General features: G+C 37.5%; 6 protein-coding genes across 6 annotated transcripts; 3 read left to right on the plus strand and 3 right to left on the minus strand. All coding sequences in view use genetic code 12, as the record gives it.

The window, feature by feature from the left end:
• Nucleotides 1–44: 44 nt before the first annotated feature.
• On the minus strand, nucleotides 45–455 carry J8A68_004232 (uncharacterized protein; the record flags this gene model as incomplete). The annotated part of the gene is made up of 1 exon (XM_049408169.1): nucleotides 45–455. The coding sequence occupies one exon, from the start codon at nucleotides 453–455 to the stop codon at nucleotides 45–47; it is 411 nt and encodes a 136-aa protein (XP_049262455.1).
• Nucleotides 456–1,082: 627 nt separating this feature from the next.
• Nucleotides 1,083–2,777, plus strand: SRP54 (RNA-binding signal recognition particle subunit; the record flags this gene model as incomplete). The annotated part of the gene is made up of 1 exon (XM_049408170.1): nucleotides 1,083–2,777. The coding sequence occupies one exon, from the start codon at nucleotides 1,083–1,085 to the stop codon at nucleotides 2,775–2,777; it is 1,695 nt and encodes a 564-aa protein (XP_049262456.1).
• A 103-nt stretch (nucleotides 2,778–2,880) lies between these two features.
• J8A68_004234 (uncharacterized protein) lies at nucleotides 2,881–3,594 on the minus strand (the record flags this gene model as incomplete). The annotated part of the gene is made up of 1 exon (XM_049408171.1): nucleotides 2,881–3,594. One exon carries the CDS (start codon nucleotides 3,592–3,594, stop codon nucleotides 2,881–2,883), a length of 714 nt encoding a protein of 237 aa, XP_049262457.1.
• A 226-nt stretch (nucleotides 3,595–3,820) lies between these two features.
• On the plus strand, nucleotides 3,821–8,308 carry J8A68_004235 (uncharacterized protein; the record flags this gene model as incomplete). The annotated part of the gene is made up of 1 exon (XM_049408173.1): nucleotides 3,821–8,308. The coding sequence occupies one exon, from the start codon at nucleotides 3,821–3,823 to the stop codon at nucleotides 8,306–8,308; it is 4,488 nt and encodes a 1,495-aa protein (XP_049262458.1).
• Nucleotides 8,309–8,380: 72 nt separating this feature from the next.
• Nucleotides 8,381–9,421, minus strand: ERG27 (3-keto-steroid reductase; the record flags this gene model as incomplete). Its single annotated transcript, XM_049408174.1, has 1 exon — nucleotides 8,381–9,421. The coding sequence occupies one exon, from the start codon at nucleotides 9,419–9,421 to the stop codon at nucleotides 8,381–8,383; it is 1,041 nt and encodes a 346-aa protein (XP_049262459.1).
• A 2,367-nt stretch (nucleotides 9,422–11,788) lies between these two features.
• Nucleotides 11,789–15,112, plus strand: J8A68_004237 (uncharacterized protein; the record flags this gene model as incomplete). The annotated part of the gene is made up of 2 exons (XM_049408175.1): nucleotides 11,789–11,807; nucleotides 12,603–15,112. 2 exons carry the CDS (start codon nucleotides 11,789–11,791, stop codon nucleotides 15,110–15,112), a joined length of 2,529 nt encoding a protein of 842 aa, XP_049262460.1.
• Nucleotides 15,113–16,224: the final 1,112 nt, after the last annotated feature.

Here is a 16,224-nt window from a genome sequence, read left to right on the forward strand (position 1 = left end):
ATGTTAATATGTACGCGTATGTGTGTGTGTGTGTGTGTGTTGGTTTACCAACCCCAACCTTTCCTACCCTCTAGTCTATCCTTCTTTTTCTTTGCAAAGAAATCTTGTTTACATTCACGATAAGCATCAAAGAAATCTTGACATTGATATTTATCATCTTGATTACGTAATAAACAACTTATTGAAGCTTGTCGACTTTCTTCACATGGATCATAAAATTTTGAAGGTTCTTTTGAAGTCCATTTATATTTATGTCTATGATGTTCTGGATTATCCGGATAGAATTTAAATTTACCATTTGCAGTAAAATCTACTTTTGATTTATCCGTTATAACTTTATCAGATTCAACGAAGGTTTCTGAAGTTGATGATACCAATGGCTTTGTATCTATATCGGAGGATGTCGTACGTGGTGAATTATCTTCCCTAATTTCTGGAGGAGACGATGATGTCATTGCTACTAGAATCGTACTCAAGATGATGACATAAACAAGGGTCCCACTTATACAAAATGTATTGGTCTATGTCTTCAAATGTAGCGAGAGTCCGGAGATTGAAAAAAAGAGAAGGATGATAAGTCGTGCGAAATCCAACAATGGATGGATCTTTGGAACTTCATTTGACAGACAGGAATACTCCCATAATTGTAAGACATAAAAATCCCCTACACTGCGTAGTCTCAAAAAAAGCAAGAAAATCATAAGCTCTTGAAGATACCAATGCTTATTGGCATTATAATTGAAGTATCGTAATTGATACAATCTAGAAATCACTTTGTAGATATGTATATATCTAACTTGATGAAAAAAGCATGATGATAAATTGGTAATCACACGATCATACTTTATTCTGGTTTTTTATTTCTTCGCTTTTCCACGAACTTTTTGATAAAAATCTCCAACGAAACCAAAAATTCTTTTTTAAATTTGACTCAAATTAATTCAAAGTGAGTTTATTAAACTTATAAAAGAAGTGTCTAATAAATTGTATATTTTATATTCACTTCTATATACAAATATCCATCTACTCAATTGCAACAAGCTATTGTCTAAAAAAAGGATAGACATCTTTATAATAAAGCAATGGTGTTAGCAGATTTAGGGTCTCGTTTGAGAGGTGCATTATCATCAGTTGAGTCTGGTTCAGATGATGAAATCACACAAATGATTAAAGACATTTGTGCTGCTCTTTTAGAATCAGATGTGAATATAAAATTGGTTGTCAAATTACGAGAGAATATTAAGAATCAAATCAAACTGCAAAATGTTGCTTCAGAAACATCTTCAATGAATAAACGTAAGAAATTACAAAAAATCATTTTTGATGAATTATGTGGATTAGTAGATTCAACTATTGAACCTCCAAAACCTAAAAAGCTTTCAACCACTACCAAAACACTCCATGGTAAAAAGATTAGAGTATCAAAAGAATCAAGTCATATTATCATGTTTGTTGGTTTACAAGGTGCTGGTAAAACCACTACTTGTACGAAATTGGCGGTTTATTACAAGAAAAGAGGATTCAAGGTTGGTTTAGTATGTGCCGATACTTTCAGAGCTGGTGCTTTTGATCAATTAAAACAAAATGCTATTAAAGCAAACATTCCTTATTATGGTTCTTATTTAGAACCTGATCCAGTTAAGATTGCTTTTGAAGGGGTTTCAAAATTTAAACAAGAAAGATTTGATATAATTATTGTTGATACTTCAGGTAGACATCGACAAGAACAACAATTATTCACTGAAATGGTACAAATCAGTGAAACCGTCCAACCTACTCAAACTATCATGGTTATGGATGGATCTATTGGTCAAGCGGCTGAATCTCAAGCCAAGGCATTCAAAGAAAGTGCCAATTTTGGTTCTATTATCTTGACTAAAATGGATGGACATGCGAAAGGTGGTGGTGCTATTTCTGCTGTTGCTGCTACCAAAACCCCAATTGTTTTCATTGGTACTGGGGAACATATTGGTGACTTGGAAGTCTTTAAACCAAGTACATTTATATCTAAGTTATTAGGAATTGGAGATATTCAAGGTTTAATTGAACATGTTCAATCACTTAATTTGCATCAAGATGAAAGTCATAAACAAACAATTGAAAATATTAAGGAAGGTAAATTTACTTTGAAAGATTTCCAAAATCAAATGAATAATTTCTTAAAAATGGGTCCATTAACAAATATAGCATCAATGATTCCTGGTTTAGGAAACATTATGTCACAAGTAGGTGAAGAAGAAACTTCTAAAAAGATTAAAAATATGATCTATATAATGGATTCAATGACAACTAAAGAATTAGAAAGTGATGGAAGAATATTTGTTAAAGAACCAAGTAGAATTATTAGAATTGCAAGAGGATCAGGTTGTTCAGCAGTGGAGGTAGAAATGATTTTACAACAACATAGAATGATGTCCACTATGGCTAAATCTGCATTAGCTTCACAAGCAGCAGGTGGAGCTCCAGGACAACCAGGCGCTAACCCATTAGCTAATAATCCGCAAATGCAAAGAATGATGCAACAAGCTCAATCCAATCCTAACTTTATGCAACAAGCTATGAGTATGTTAGGTGGAGGCGGTGCTGGTGGTGCTGGTGGTGCTGGTGGCCCTGGTGGATTAGCTGGTATGATGAATAATCCCCAAATGATGCAACAAGCACAACAAATGATGAGACAGAACCCACAAATGATGCAACAAGCACAACAAATGATGCAAAATCCAGGGATGATGCAAAAAATGATGCAACAATTTGGTGGTGGTTTTGGTGGGATGTAAATTATCTCTTAAATGTGTACTTAATAATATATAATTAATTAATTAACTCATAAAACATTTATATAATACATAAATATAATTTTTAACTCAGAAAACACGGTTACTATCTATAAAAATCAGGTCTTGATGTATTCATTCCGTATTCACTCAACGCACTACTCAAGTCTTCCATGGTTAAAACTATTTTACCCTGTTGGTTACCCGCATTACCCGAATGAGTTGACTGTTGTTGTTGCAGTTGTTGTCCTCCCGCAGCTCCTGCTTGATCGCCTTCAGTTCCTGCGCCACCTGCTGCACCTCCTCCCAATGACTGCTGGTTTGCATATTGTTGTCCCTGTAATAATTGTTTAGCTCTAACCTGGGGATTGGACGAGTTATACACCGCACTACTACTTCTGATCCTACTATATTCGTACGCATCTTGTGCGATATCGCTAATAAATTTCTGAGTTGCAAGTGCTAATAAACGTTTAATTTTAATATCTGAAGTTTCAAATCCATTCTTAGCTAAATAATAATCAGTAACTGCATCGGGTATAATTGGAGCAAAATCCCCATCCATCATATCAAGAACTTGTTTAAGGGATTTATCCTTTCGTGTAAGTTGTGGCAAGTCAGGGATTGATTGTGCGGCAGCGGCAGCACTGGCAGCAGCAGCAGCTGATAATGACTGTTGTCGTTGTTTTGACTTTTCTTCTTTGGATAGATGTTGATGGTGTTGACTTGGTGAGTTGTCTTTGAGTTGGACTTCCTCATCGTTGAACTCTTCGTCAATCATTTCTTCGTCTTCCGGTTTGTTGCTTATAGGTTCACTCATCTTCTCTTATATTCTGTGTCTTCTCCAGATAGATAGGGTTTGCTAGTAGTAATCTGGTAGTGTGAAGATTGAATTTATTATTTTTTTTTCTTTCCTTGGATCCTCCACACAAAACTGTTAAATGCCCCCCCAAGAATTCAATCAGTTTTTTTTTTACAACCAACCAGTAGATACGAAGAAGAAGAAGAAGAAGAAGAATTGCACATCTTATTAAAACAACTATAAAATGGTACATCGACTACTGGATCCAAATGAATCCCCCACATTTGGGAATTCACTACTGTTACGTGTTGATGGGGCAATTGGTGCAATGTCAGTTTCACCCAATGGAAGAGATTCAGTACTTGCTGGTAGGAGAGGATTATTTATTATAGATCTAGACGATCCATTCACTCCTCCAAGATGGCTTCATCATATCACTTCTTGGGAAGTAGCTGACGTTCAATGGTCTCCTCATAATTTTATTAAACCGTCTTGGTGTATAAGTACTTCCAACCAAAAGGGACTTCTTTGGGATCTTAATCGTCCATCAAATAATGCAATTGTAAATATCCTACATGGTCATACTAGAGCTATATCAGATATAAATTTCCATCCCTTTGATCCGGAAGTATTGGCTACATGTTCAGTTGATACGTTTATCTATTCATGGGATATGAGAACTCCTCGAAAACCGGTAAGTCAATGGGCTGAATGGAGAGCAGGAGCAATACAAGTAAAATGGAATCATGAGAATCCATATGAAATTGCCCTGACTCATGATAATTCGTTTTATATTTGGGATACTAGAAAGGGGGCATTGCCTGTAGTGAAAGTTGATAAAGCCCATGGTGGAAAAATTAATGGATTAGATTTTAATCAAGGTATGAAGAATATTATTACTTGCTCAAATGATAAAACTATCAAGACTTGGAATTTAATGAGTCTACAGGCTCAAGAATATATATCTAATTTTAACTATTTTGATAAGAAGAAACAGGAGGATAATAAATTACAACCTAGTGTAATTATCGAAACTGATTTCCCAATTGCAAGAGCAAGATCGTTGCCATTTGGCTCCGACAAGGCTTGTGGAATAATGCCTTTAAGAGGAGGATCGGATGCCATTCAAATTGTAAATTATGATGCCGCATATCACGATTACTTATCAACTGGAGAAACCCAAACAATTCAAGCTGATCCCATTTATTCATTCAAAGGACATTCTGGCCCAGTTAAGGATTTTTTATGGAGAGTGAGACATGAAAGTTATGAAGAATTTGACAGCAAGAATAAATGGAAGGAATATCAATTGGTCACATGGTCGGCCCTGGATTGTGATTTAAAATTATGGCAACATGATGAAAATCTCTACAAAAAGGTGAATTACGATCCTACATTTTATAAAGTTTTCAGACATGCCTCTGACTTAAACGACCTGGATTCAGAAGGTACCTCATCTAGACCACATACTCCCATATCCCATGAAAAGAAACCAAAATATAAGTATGAAACTTATTGTGTAGAACCTGCTGTTACGATTGATGATTTGGTCAAAAATAATGGAGGCGATTTATTATCTTCGTTGACTCTTTTGCAAATATCTGAGAATCATAAGCATGCAGGTTATGAATTTACCCAGTTGAATCATTTAAATTGGATCTCAGGTGTCAGAATGGGTCGTCCAGGAGGTGCTGCTGGAGCTCCTGGAAGTGTCTCTAGAGCAGGGGATAGGAAACAGAGTACAACATCTACATATGATGATGACGGTCCTTCGAATTTAGGAGAAGAAGTGAGTATTGTTGGGCATAAATTTCCAAAAATTAGGTTTGAAAAGATATCTGTATCTACTGGTGAGCTAGTCATGAGTTTAAGAGGTCCGTTGCCTGTTTTGGAAGCCGCTCCAATCGTCCAAGGTATCGATACAACTACCAATAATGGAGCCAATAGACATGACAGCAATGCATCTGTCAAAGCAAGTACTACCAAAAGCGATGACTGGAAGCCTGAAGGGGACCAAACTAGTGTGAAGGACAATGAAAGTACCAGAAAGACAGAACCACTGGTGGTAAGTCCTAGTGTTATCCATGAAGAATCCTTGACATCAGCAGAACAGAAATTAGTATTCATTAGAATTAATATGAAGTTCCCCAAAAATTATCCATACCTTGAGGAAATCGATTATTCTAAAACGATGTCATCCAAGAAACTAGCCAAGATTCTGAAACAGAACCTCATAAAATTTAATATTGAAGAAACTCATGAAATAACCAAACAAATACGTGATCAAATGCAGGATAGATTAAATGAGATTGCCCAATTTTATACCAATAAATATCAACGGTTCTGTTTAGAGCCTTGCTTGAGATCCCTTATGGGAGAACAAGTAGAATTAGACGATGCATTAATATTGATGGAGACAAGAGGAAACAAAGAACTTGATGAAGAAGTGGGAAATGAAGACTGGGTAGACGATTTAATTAATCAACAGCCTGATTTACATGGATATTCTTCCGGTGAAGATGAAGGAGACTACAATGATTTAATTCCGGCTATGATGAACGATAGCATATTGGTAGATAGATCTGGTGCGTCGCATATAATAACTGAACCTAAACTTGCAAACGCTTCAGTCAGTACGGTTACGAAAATCGCACCTGGAGGAGCAATGAACTTCGATTCTACACCATTGCCGAAAGGCTGTGGAGCGGTCTGGGCACCTTCTGGCCAATTGGTTTGTTTCTTTATTCCTAAATCTGTCAACGATAACAAAGACGATTCTGATCCAGATGAAGAGGGGAATGAAAGTGCACTTCAAAAATTCAATATTTTTAAATTTACCGATAGTGGATTTAGTCTTAAGACCCATAACATTCAACAACAACATCACCATCACAGCCTTAAACAAGAGTCACTAGAATCAGCATCCGACGAAGAGGAAAATGAGGACGATATTAACATGGATTTGGAAAATCCAGAGCTGGACCGTGAATCTTTAACATCAGGCTCATCAGATGATAGCTTTACCAATGATTGGGATGAGATATTGGAAGATGATGCTCCGGCAAGATCAAGAATCCCTGGACTTTTTAAAACTAGTATAGGGTTAGGTAATCGATATTCAGGGAGGAGCCATACGAAATCCTCATTCAAGAATCTTACCAGTCATGGCGGAACCACGTCAAACTATAAGTCTTCCATACGAGGTGGTGGGGGAAAGAAGAAGAAACTGAGGGCTGAATTTTCTAAAAATAAGAATATTGTTGGAATTTTTGATTTTTCCCATTTGTTACCGGATAAGTATCCATTAGCTTGTGAATATCGAGTGCTTGGTGATTCACCAGAAAGTCTTGCTAATTATAATAGCAAAGTGGCTTTGAAGTATGGGTTACAAGAAATTAGTGATATTTGGAAGATACTTGAAATTATACTTATAAAAAATGTTCCTCTGACTCCATATAGCCATTTTAATCCTATGTTGTATTATGCTAAAGATCCAGATAATCTCATATTACATTCAGATTCGGCTAAAAAGATTTTCAAGAATGATAAACATACTTTCTATTGGGGGACTCACCCATTTGGTCCAATGTGGTTAATTCAATCAATCTTCGACTATTTTGAAAAGAAAAACAATGTCCAGATGTTAGCCATGATGTCGTGTATATTATATGAAAATCCTAAAAGTATCGAAGAGGAAATTGACCCCTTATTTAACGTTCCTATTCACACCCCATATCAAGCCTTACCCCAGCCTCCTGTTTTAGCACCCAATCGAAGTAAGCTACATCAAGGGTTATTCAATACTAATTTGCTCTTCGGTGGGAGTGGTCATCCCAGTATCCCTCATCTGCAAGCAATGATCCACGACAATTCATCGTTGCTGAGCCTTCTTATGAGAAAGGGATCGCTGATTTCGGGTGCGACATGTGACAGATCCTTCAATTCATCCCTTGATGCGGCTAGCATACGAATTGGTTCCCCTGATAAAGTAGCGTATATGAAGAAAAATATTGCATTGGGAATTACACCTAGTGGGCCCAGTAATAATTCGTATTCATCCTTAGGTGAGTCTTACAATGAAACCTATAGGTTCTCCACTCAGCAACAACAATTACAAGATACTAAACGAACCAAGCCTTCCACTCTTCTGCGAAGACCAATTACTGCAAAGTCTAGTAAAGGAAAGGTTCGACCTCCCCCCAGTGTTATGCTTGAATTTGAAAATATTGAAGAATTAGATCTTTTTGAAAGTGTGTATACCAGGTCATTATTGAGTGGTCAAGATCCATTGAAGATTAAATCATACAGAGAACAGTATGCAGAATTGTTATATAATTGGGGATTACATGTTAGCCGAGTCAAGATTCTCAAATTTAATTTCCCGGAAGGAAAGGTTGCCACCAATAACAACGAAGAAGAGGATGATTCTTCCCCATTTGATATACATAAATGTAAAATAGGATTACGTAAGAGGAAACGTCAATTGCCTTACCAAAACTTCCTTAATGCTGTTAGTACTATAGTTTCCCCAGACGGGCCAAACGCTTGGAATACCAATAAAAGGGCACATATGAAGTATTGTACCTTGTGTAATTTAGTGGTTACGAAGAATTTCACGGTTTGTATCGTATGTGAGCATGTGTTGCACACTGATTGTGGTGTCGAATGGTGGACTAATGGAAATGAATGTCCAAGTGGTTGCGGATGTAAGTGTTTAGAACATACTATATAGCCTTGTTACATATGTATATTTCCTATTCTAGCCGGCTAATAAAATTTAGATACTAGTTTCTATATATATTACTTATGGTTGACGCGTATTTGCAATCTGAGATTTTAACTTTTCATCCCATTCTTTGGTGCATTCTTCCAAATATTTAACTACATCTTCTGAACCAGTGGTATCCATATCTTCAATTTTGAGATATTCTCTACCTGATCTATCACAAACGGACCCAACCTTATTTCCCGATCTAACTTTTCCTAAGGCACATGCAGTTGGTGCATTGGCAGCAATGTAGCCTGAAATGTTATGATATGGAGATCCAAGGTATCTTGCGATATAAAACAAGCACAACATTCCATAATATGTAAAGAAATTCAAATATTGGAAAAAGGAAAAGCTAGTGAAAATACCAGGATGAACCAAGTATTGGTCAATCCCATACTGTTTCTTTAATTGTTTGTAAGTTCCAAAGTGCAACAAGTCAACCAATCGCTTGGAACCTTCATATGAAGCAGGTGATTCTAATAATTGCAAATCGTTAAATGATAAATATTTGGGAGCCGACATTATGGAGGATATCCAAATAATTTTACCGCCATTCCTTAATAAATGCTTTATTTTATGTATCAAATAGTATGGACCAAATACATTTGCTTGAAATACTAAACCTAAACCATCGGCAGATTTAACCCCTACTCGTTGTAACTTATAAGTTGGATTCGTAACTGCTTCGATTGGATTCTTGAATACTTCTATAGTTGCACCGACCCAATCAATTCCACTATATACACCTTGTGCTGCATTAACGAACAAATAATCTATATGTCTGTATCTTTTATTTAATTCAAAATAGGCAGCTAAAATTGATACCATGTCAGTAAAATCAACCAATAAATAGTCAAACTCAAGTTCACCGGTTCTACTTGCTATATTTTCAGTGACGTATTTTTTTATATCATTGATCAGTTCTTTTACTTTTGGTAAAGTTCTCGAAGTCACAATAAGCGTTATTGGTTCAGATGGTGGTAATTTCTCAAGTAATCTAATAGCAATATTGAATCCTAAATTCGATGAAGTTCCTGTTATCAATATAACAGTGGAATCTTTAATTAGCGACATGGTGTTTGATTGGTATTTGATCGAAGATGAAGATGAATATTTAAATAAATAAATAATTCATGAAAATTTTGAAAATTAAAAGACAATACAAAAAATAAACAACATTTGATGAAACGAGATGAAATTACGATCGTATAAAAATTAAACAAAATATTAAACGACATTTACAATATGTCGTTTAGTTTTGAAGTCGGAATATCAGTGGGCGGGACTCTTTCAAGATTCGACAAACCACAAAAAGATTTGATTTTGAAGTGTCCAAATATCATCTAGACTAGTCAGTAGAGGAAGTTCTTGGATTGAGATGTGAGAACCCAGGGGTGTTGCAACGATATCATGGCTCAAACAATAACATTTAATCATGATTTAACGGCATATTCTTTTCCATTTCACTAAGACGTTTTAGCCAGTCATTTATGATCCCAACAACAAATCCATATAGTAAAAAGAATTTTCTTATTTGGGAGCATCTCAAGAAAATTCATCTTGCCATGCCAATGTTTCTTGGTTTGGTAAAGTCGTTGCGAATGTGATAGTCCCCTTTGTTTGCTTGTCACGCTTTCGCTACCAAGAGAGTCTACAATCACCTGAACGACTCCCGTAGATTTAATCCATCTGGCCATTTTGAAAAGCATCATCATGCTATTGGGCCAACAACGATGCCATTAGATTGAAACATAAATGTGGTCATGCCCTTCGCAGGGTTATAAGCCCGTGTAATATTACATTCGAAGTTTCCACTCTTTTGGGAAATTATGTGTTGATCTATGTGAAGCTTCCGTTCAACCCGAGTACAACGCCGTATTCTTCATTATTTGACTCGGCGATTACACCATAATATAAATTAAGATGAGAGATCTGGTTATGGCAGGAGACGCCTTAATTGTACAAATAGAACTAATTCTTCACGTGCTGCTTCTTCTTCCTCGGGGCTCCTATCAATTGATTTCGGTAATTTAGTGCATACAACGTTGTTTGCTAGTGGCCTTTGGTTACATGATCATGGGTCTGGAATGGCAGGGGACCCTGTGCAACCGCGGCTATGCAGTTGAACCGCTAGTCATTTGGTTGAGACTTGTCGTACGACAAATCAATCACATAAGTGGTAGTGCTTTTGACTGGGTGTGACCTCATTGGGACGAACTTCGATTTAATCCGTCTCTCAATTTTGAATAGTATCATCATGTTATTGGGCCATTAATGATATCATGATATTGAAAAGTAAATGTGGTCATGCTCTTCGCACGGTTGTAAGCCCAGGTAATAATTACATTCGAAGGTTTCCATTCTTTTGGGATATGTGTTGATCTAAGTGAAGCTTCCGTTCAACCCGAGTACAACGCCGTATTCTTCATTATTTGACTCGGCGATTACACCATAATATAAATTAAGATGAGAGATCTGGTTATGGCAGGAGACGCCTTAATTGTACAAATAGAACTAATTCTTCACGTGCTGCTTCTTCTTCCTCGGGGCTCCTATCAATTGATTTCGGTAATTTAGTGCATACAACGTTGTTTGCTAGTGGCCTTTGGTTACATGATCATGGGTCTGGAATGGCAGGGGACCCTGTGCAACCGCGGCTATGCAGTTGAACCGCTAGTCATTTGTTCTGCAGGTTGAGACTTGTCGTACGACAAATCAATCACATAAGTGGTAGTGCTTTTGACTGGGTGTGATCCCATTGGGACAAACGATATGCAGTTGACATGATTCAGAACCACTTTTATTGCTGGTGCTGCACAAAAAGAAATGATTCTCGAGAAATCAATCCACTGGTTTATGGTTGAATCATGCGAGCAACGCTTTTGGAGAATAAACAACAGATACCAGTATTATTCTGTGCGTGTTTACACTACTCATAAAGTCGTCTCGATTTGTCCAAATTTTGTGACTACTCCACCTGGCTCCCCATAATAGCTTCAATAGCTCGCAGTGCGTAGGCATTATTCTTGTACTTGTGACACTGGTAGCATTATGCTTGGCTGCTTTTTACCATTATTATCTCTTCTCAGTGAAAAACTCCAAACCAAAGCAACTGACAACAAAATTGCAGTGTCTTGCGAACAACTACGCAAAACTCGCACCATGCTTTATACTTCTGCTGGTATGGAGTCTCCAAGGTGACACAACTTTTCTCTTGGGATTCCCCTTGGATTGATGTAAAGCTCTTCAATACTCCTGGATAATTGGACATGCACTGAAATGTCAGTTAAGACATTGGACATTTTCTAGAACCTGCAGCTTGGTTTATATAATCATTTTACCTATTTTGCAGCCGCCTTCTGTTTTAAAAAGTCTCAATAGGAAGACACATAACTGTCTTCCGCGGATCAGCAGAAACTGACCATAAAGCACAAACTGATCATGTTTGAACTTTTAGCGGGTATGCATTTGTCTCGGCTCTGAGTTTCCCAGAAACCATAACTGTTCCACGATGGTCCTCCGAAGTGTGTGTTATTAGACAAATTCGCGTGTAATCGGTCGCGCATTCAGTTAACAGAACAGCCATTATTCACAAATAGTGAAACACAATTTCTGGGATTCTGAAACTCCTTTGCAATCACTGTCTTCTCGATGAAATGCTGTATATAAAATCGAGTTATGTTATACGTGTTATGTCAATAACTTGAAATGGGTCATTTGAAGTTTTGCGCGATGATAAACCTCATCCGTTTTAGAGTTCTCTTTGTAATTTGGGTTATGAGCTAAAAGAATGTTTCTAGGGGTCCGAATACTTAACATAAATTTATGAATTTTTTCTCAATCCAAATGGAAATCTGATCCTTCATTCTGTGGCTGAATGCTAATGTCGAAGACTTATAAAGTTTCAACTCTTCACCTGTTTAACTGAACCCACAAAGCAAGCCCGTTGGTTGAATTACGAGGCTATTCCAATGAACCCTTATGCGAACGGTTTATAAGGCCTGGCGCTTAAAAATAAAAAATAAACTCTAGAAAGCGCAACATTATCAAAAGTTTGCATCCTTAAAATCCCAATTTCATTCACGTATAAAGGGACTCGAAACATCCTTCTTTCCCCAAGATGAGATTTTTCTTTTATTGTATTGCTACGTACATTATTAACAAATCAAAATGCTATTCTATTTATTTTCATTAGTGTGCTTTTTATTTTCATTCACGGTATCTAAACAAATCACGGGCATTTTCACTAGCTTAGATTCAGTTGTATTCAAAAAAGCTGCTACTGCTTATGATTACGCCGCTCCTTCTTATCCAAATTGGATTGCAACATTATCTTGGGAAATGAAAGGTGGTGACATTGTTGCTGGGGACACATTTGATTTGACGCTACCATGTGTTTTTAAGTTCACGGCCACCCAGGATTATGTTGATTTAAAAGTTCAGGATACGGTTTACGCTAGATGTTATTTTCAACCAGGAGACATCGTTGTATCATATTCGAGGTTAGAATGTGAGGTAGCTAATGCGATAAGACCTGAAACTGATGCCAGTGGTAAAATTAACTTCCCGTTTACGTTCAACCTGGGTCGTTCTCATCTCGAGACTGATTTAAGGTGTGCTTCTTTCTTCCATATTGGTAACAATGTTATCCTGTTTCTTGATGGTAGTAACCAACTTCAAACAACTGCAAGCTTTGAGGGAGATAACAAGTCCGAGCCTGAGAAGATTCTATACTCAAATAGAGTTATACCTTCTTTAAACAAACAACAACATTCCGTTGCAGCTGGTAAGTGTTCCGAGGGCCACACTTCCGGAAAAATAGGATTCAAGGTCTTAAGTGAGGATGTCACGATTGACTGTGACAGTCAAGGCAAAGGCTTGGCTAAAGATTTCAACGATTGGTATTTCCCAATGGATTCACTGGAACTCTCTACCACCTCTTTGGTATGCAATGGAGCTACCTATGAAGTTAGCTTTGAAAATATTCCACTGGGATATACTCCATTTTTATCTGTCCTAATGAAAGTTAAGTTTGGTACGTCTGTTAGCGTTTACTACACCAGTGAATTTAAATGTCGGGGTTCAAAACAGGCACAGAACTACCTGCGACAAATTAACTGGAGTCCTTATTCAAATGATACTCCAGGAGGAAATGGTCAAGACGTAATTGTCACTACCACAACGTACTATGGCTCTACAACTCTTGTAACAACGTTACCATACAGTGAGGGAGTAGGTTTTAAGACTATTGTTGTCAAAGTGCCAATTCCAACTGTGACAACAACGACTACTTGGGAAAAGACGTATACAAGTGTGTCGACTGTCTCGGCTACGCCAGGTGAAACAGCCACTGAGATTTATCAAGTTCCTGATCCAAATGCCACCATTCCAAATCCATCAACAAAGCCATCAACCGCACCGGAAGATGAAACTACCAACCCATGGGATGAACCAACCTCAACCGAAACCAATGAGTCTGATGACGAACCAATTTCGTCGGATCCAACCCCATCTGATACGAACGAAGAGGAAACTACTACAGCATGGAACGAAGAAACCTCAACCGAAACCAATGAGTCTGATGACGAACCAATTTCGTCGGATCCAACCCCATCTGATACGAACGAAGAGGAAACTACTACAGCATGGAACGAAGAAACCTCAACCGAAACCAATGAGTCTGATGACGATCCAATTTCGTCGGATCCAACCCCATCTGATATGAACCTGGAGGTATCAACCGATCCGGAAGATGAAACTACTACAGCATGGAACGAAGAAACCTCAACCGAAACCAATGAGTCTGATGACGATCCAATTTCGTCGGATCCAACCCCATCTGATATGAACCTGGAGGAATCAACTGATCCAGAGGCTCAACCCACCACAACATTGGATGACAATACATCATCCGACCCGCAAGATGAAACTACCAACGCAAGGGATGAAGAGACATCAATCGAAACCAACGCTGTTTCTGCCTCTGAGGATACTACTCCAAACGGAACACCATCTGAAACCACCCTGGAACAATCTTCGGAATCAAGCGCTGATATTACATCAGGTGATGAGCAATCTAGTTCTCTGTCTGTATCATCTACATCTGATTGGGAGGGACCTTCACCCACCGGTGATGAAGGGGAGTCTGAAAGTGAGAAACAATCGACAATGGAGACCGACAAATCATCAACTTTGTTGTCATCTGAAGAAGTGCAACCCCCAGAGAAGGAAACATCGACAACATGGGAATCAAGTCAGAAAGCTTCTGCGTCCGAATCGGCAAGCGAATCTACTTCGAAAACAGAAGAAAATCCACAAACAAAACACTCGCTGACTCTACCAGGACCAGAATCAGGTGCAAGTTCAAAGATTGTACAAACCACCTCTCTTGAACCAACTGGACCCGAATGGGAATCCATCGACAAAACGAAAACAACCAAGACAGGTAGTGCAGGCTCTACTGGACAACAAAGTCCATCTCCAACAACTGTCATTACTCCTGATAGTGGTAGCAATGTTCCATCTGACATGCACCAATCAAGCATCTCCGTTCTGCACGGGGATCAAGGTTCCAAAGGATCTTCTAATGCTCCTTCGACTGAAGGGCGTATATCGCTTTCCACTACAACAACGTTATATGCTAGTTTTATTGAAGCAACTCCAGGTGCTTCTGAGCAAGGACCTGAATCAATTCCGATATATGATGGATCGGCATCTACTGTTGTCCTTAACTTGTGTCTTTTATTTATTTGTTTGATTGTTTGAGTTATTTCTTGATTAGACTCATTGCGGTATTGTTGATTATCGCTGATGCTATCTTTTTCGAAATCGAGTGTTGCCCATTACAATGAATTTGATGTATGGGTTAGAGTATATAGTTTATGTAGTTTATATAGTGTCTATGTTTATTTTTGTTCGATGACAGATTTGGATCTGAGGAATTATCAGTAGTCTCTTCTCGCGAATGCTGCAAATAATATTTGCCACCATTTCCTGGTTTATTCTGTGCCGCACAAGTTTAATGACCCGATAAATCAAAATCCATCTTTGTTATCCACAAAAATGGACGAAGTTTTCAGTGAAGTAAATTAATCCAATAGCCGTGTCGTTGAGTATTTGTATCACGAAATAACAATATTGTTGAAAAGGTTATGATGGACATCATGTATTCTAAAAGAATAGTAAATTGCTAACAACGAACTAAGCAGATGTAAATAAGTGGTATATCAAGTTATGAACCAGTTAACAAATTATCAATATACACAGCAATGTTGATCTGGCAAATTCCAGCTAACTAGGTAGAGGTCCTTCGAAATGTCCGATCTGGAAAGGTCCTGCGAACTCAATATCGACAATAATGTTAACTACTTGTCACAACTTTGATGAAGCACTCTTAAATTGCGAGCTGGCGGGAGGAAAAGGGAAAGCGCTTTACTTACTCTTTTCATATTCCGTGGTATAATTTCATGGTGCTGATTAGTATAAAACGAGTACCTATGTCAATGTCATCCAAGTACTTGATTCACGACTTGTGATTTCACAAAGCTAGTGACATCACTTAAAGCTCATGAAATACTCAACCATTTGATACGTTTTTAAATATTATTTTTTGATAACTATTGATATTTCTCGATTCTACTATCTAAACGAAATAAACTAAGAACCGAAGATATGAAACCCTTAAAGATAGTCATTTTTAGCCAGAAAAGTGGTGCTTATAAGAATATTATTATTTAACACATATGGACACTGGTAAGAATTTATAACTAAATATTGTGACATCTTTGTCGCAAAGTCTTAGTGACTATTATTCATCTTTATTTAACGTGAATGTAGTGGATGTAGTCAAATCTGTGACATTGGCAGCGAATGAATTT

The sequence above is a fragment of the Hemisphaericaspora subhashii genome, assembly GCF_019202705.1.
Source record: "Hemisphaericaspora subhashii strain CBS 10753 chromosome Unknown scaffold22, whole genome shotgun sequence".
In the NCBI taxonomy this organism is placed as follows: domain Eukaryota; kingdom Fungi; phylum Ascomycota; class Pichiomycetes; order Serinales; family Debaryomycetaceae; genus Hemisphaericaspora; species Hemisphaericaspora subhashii.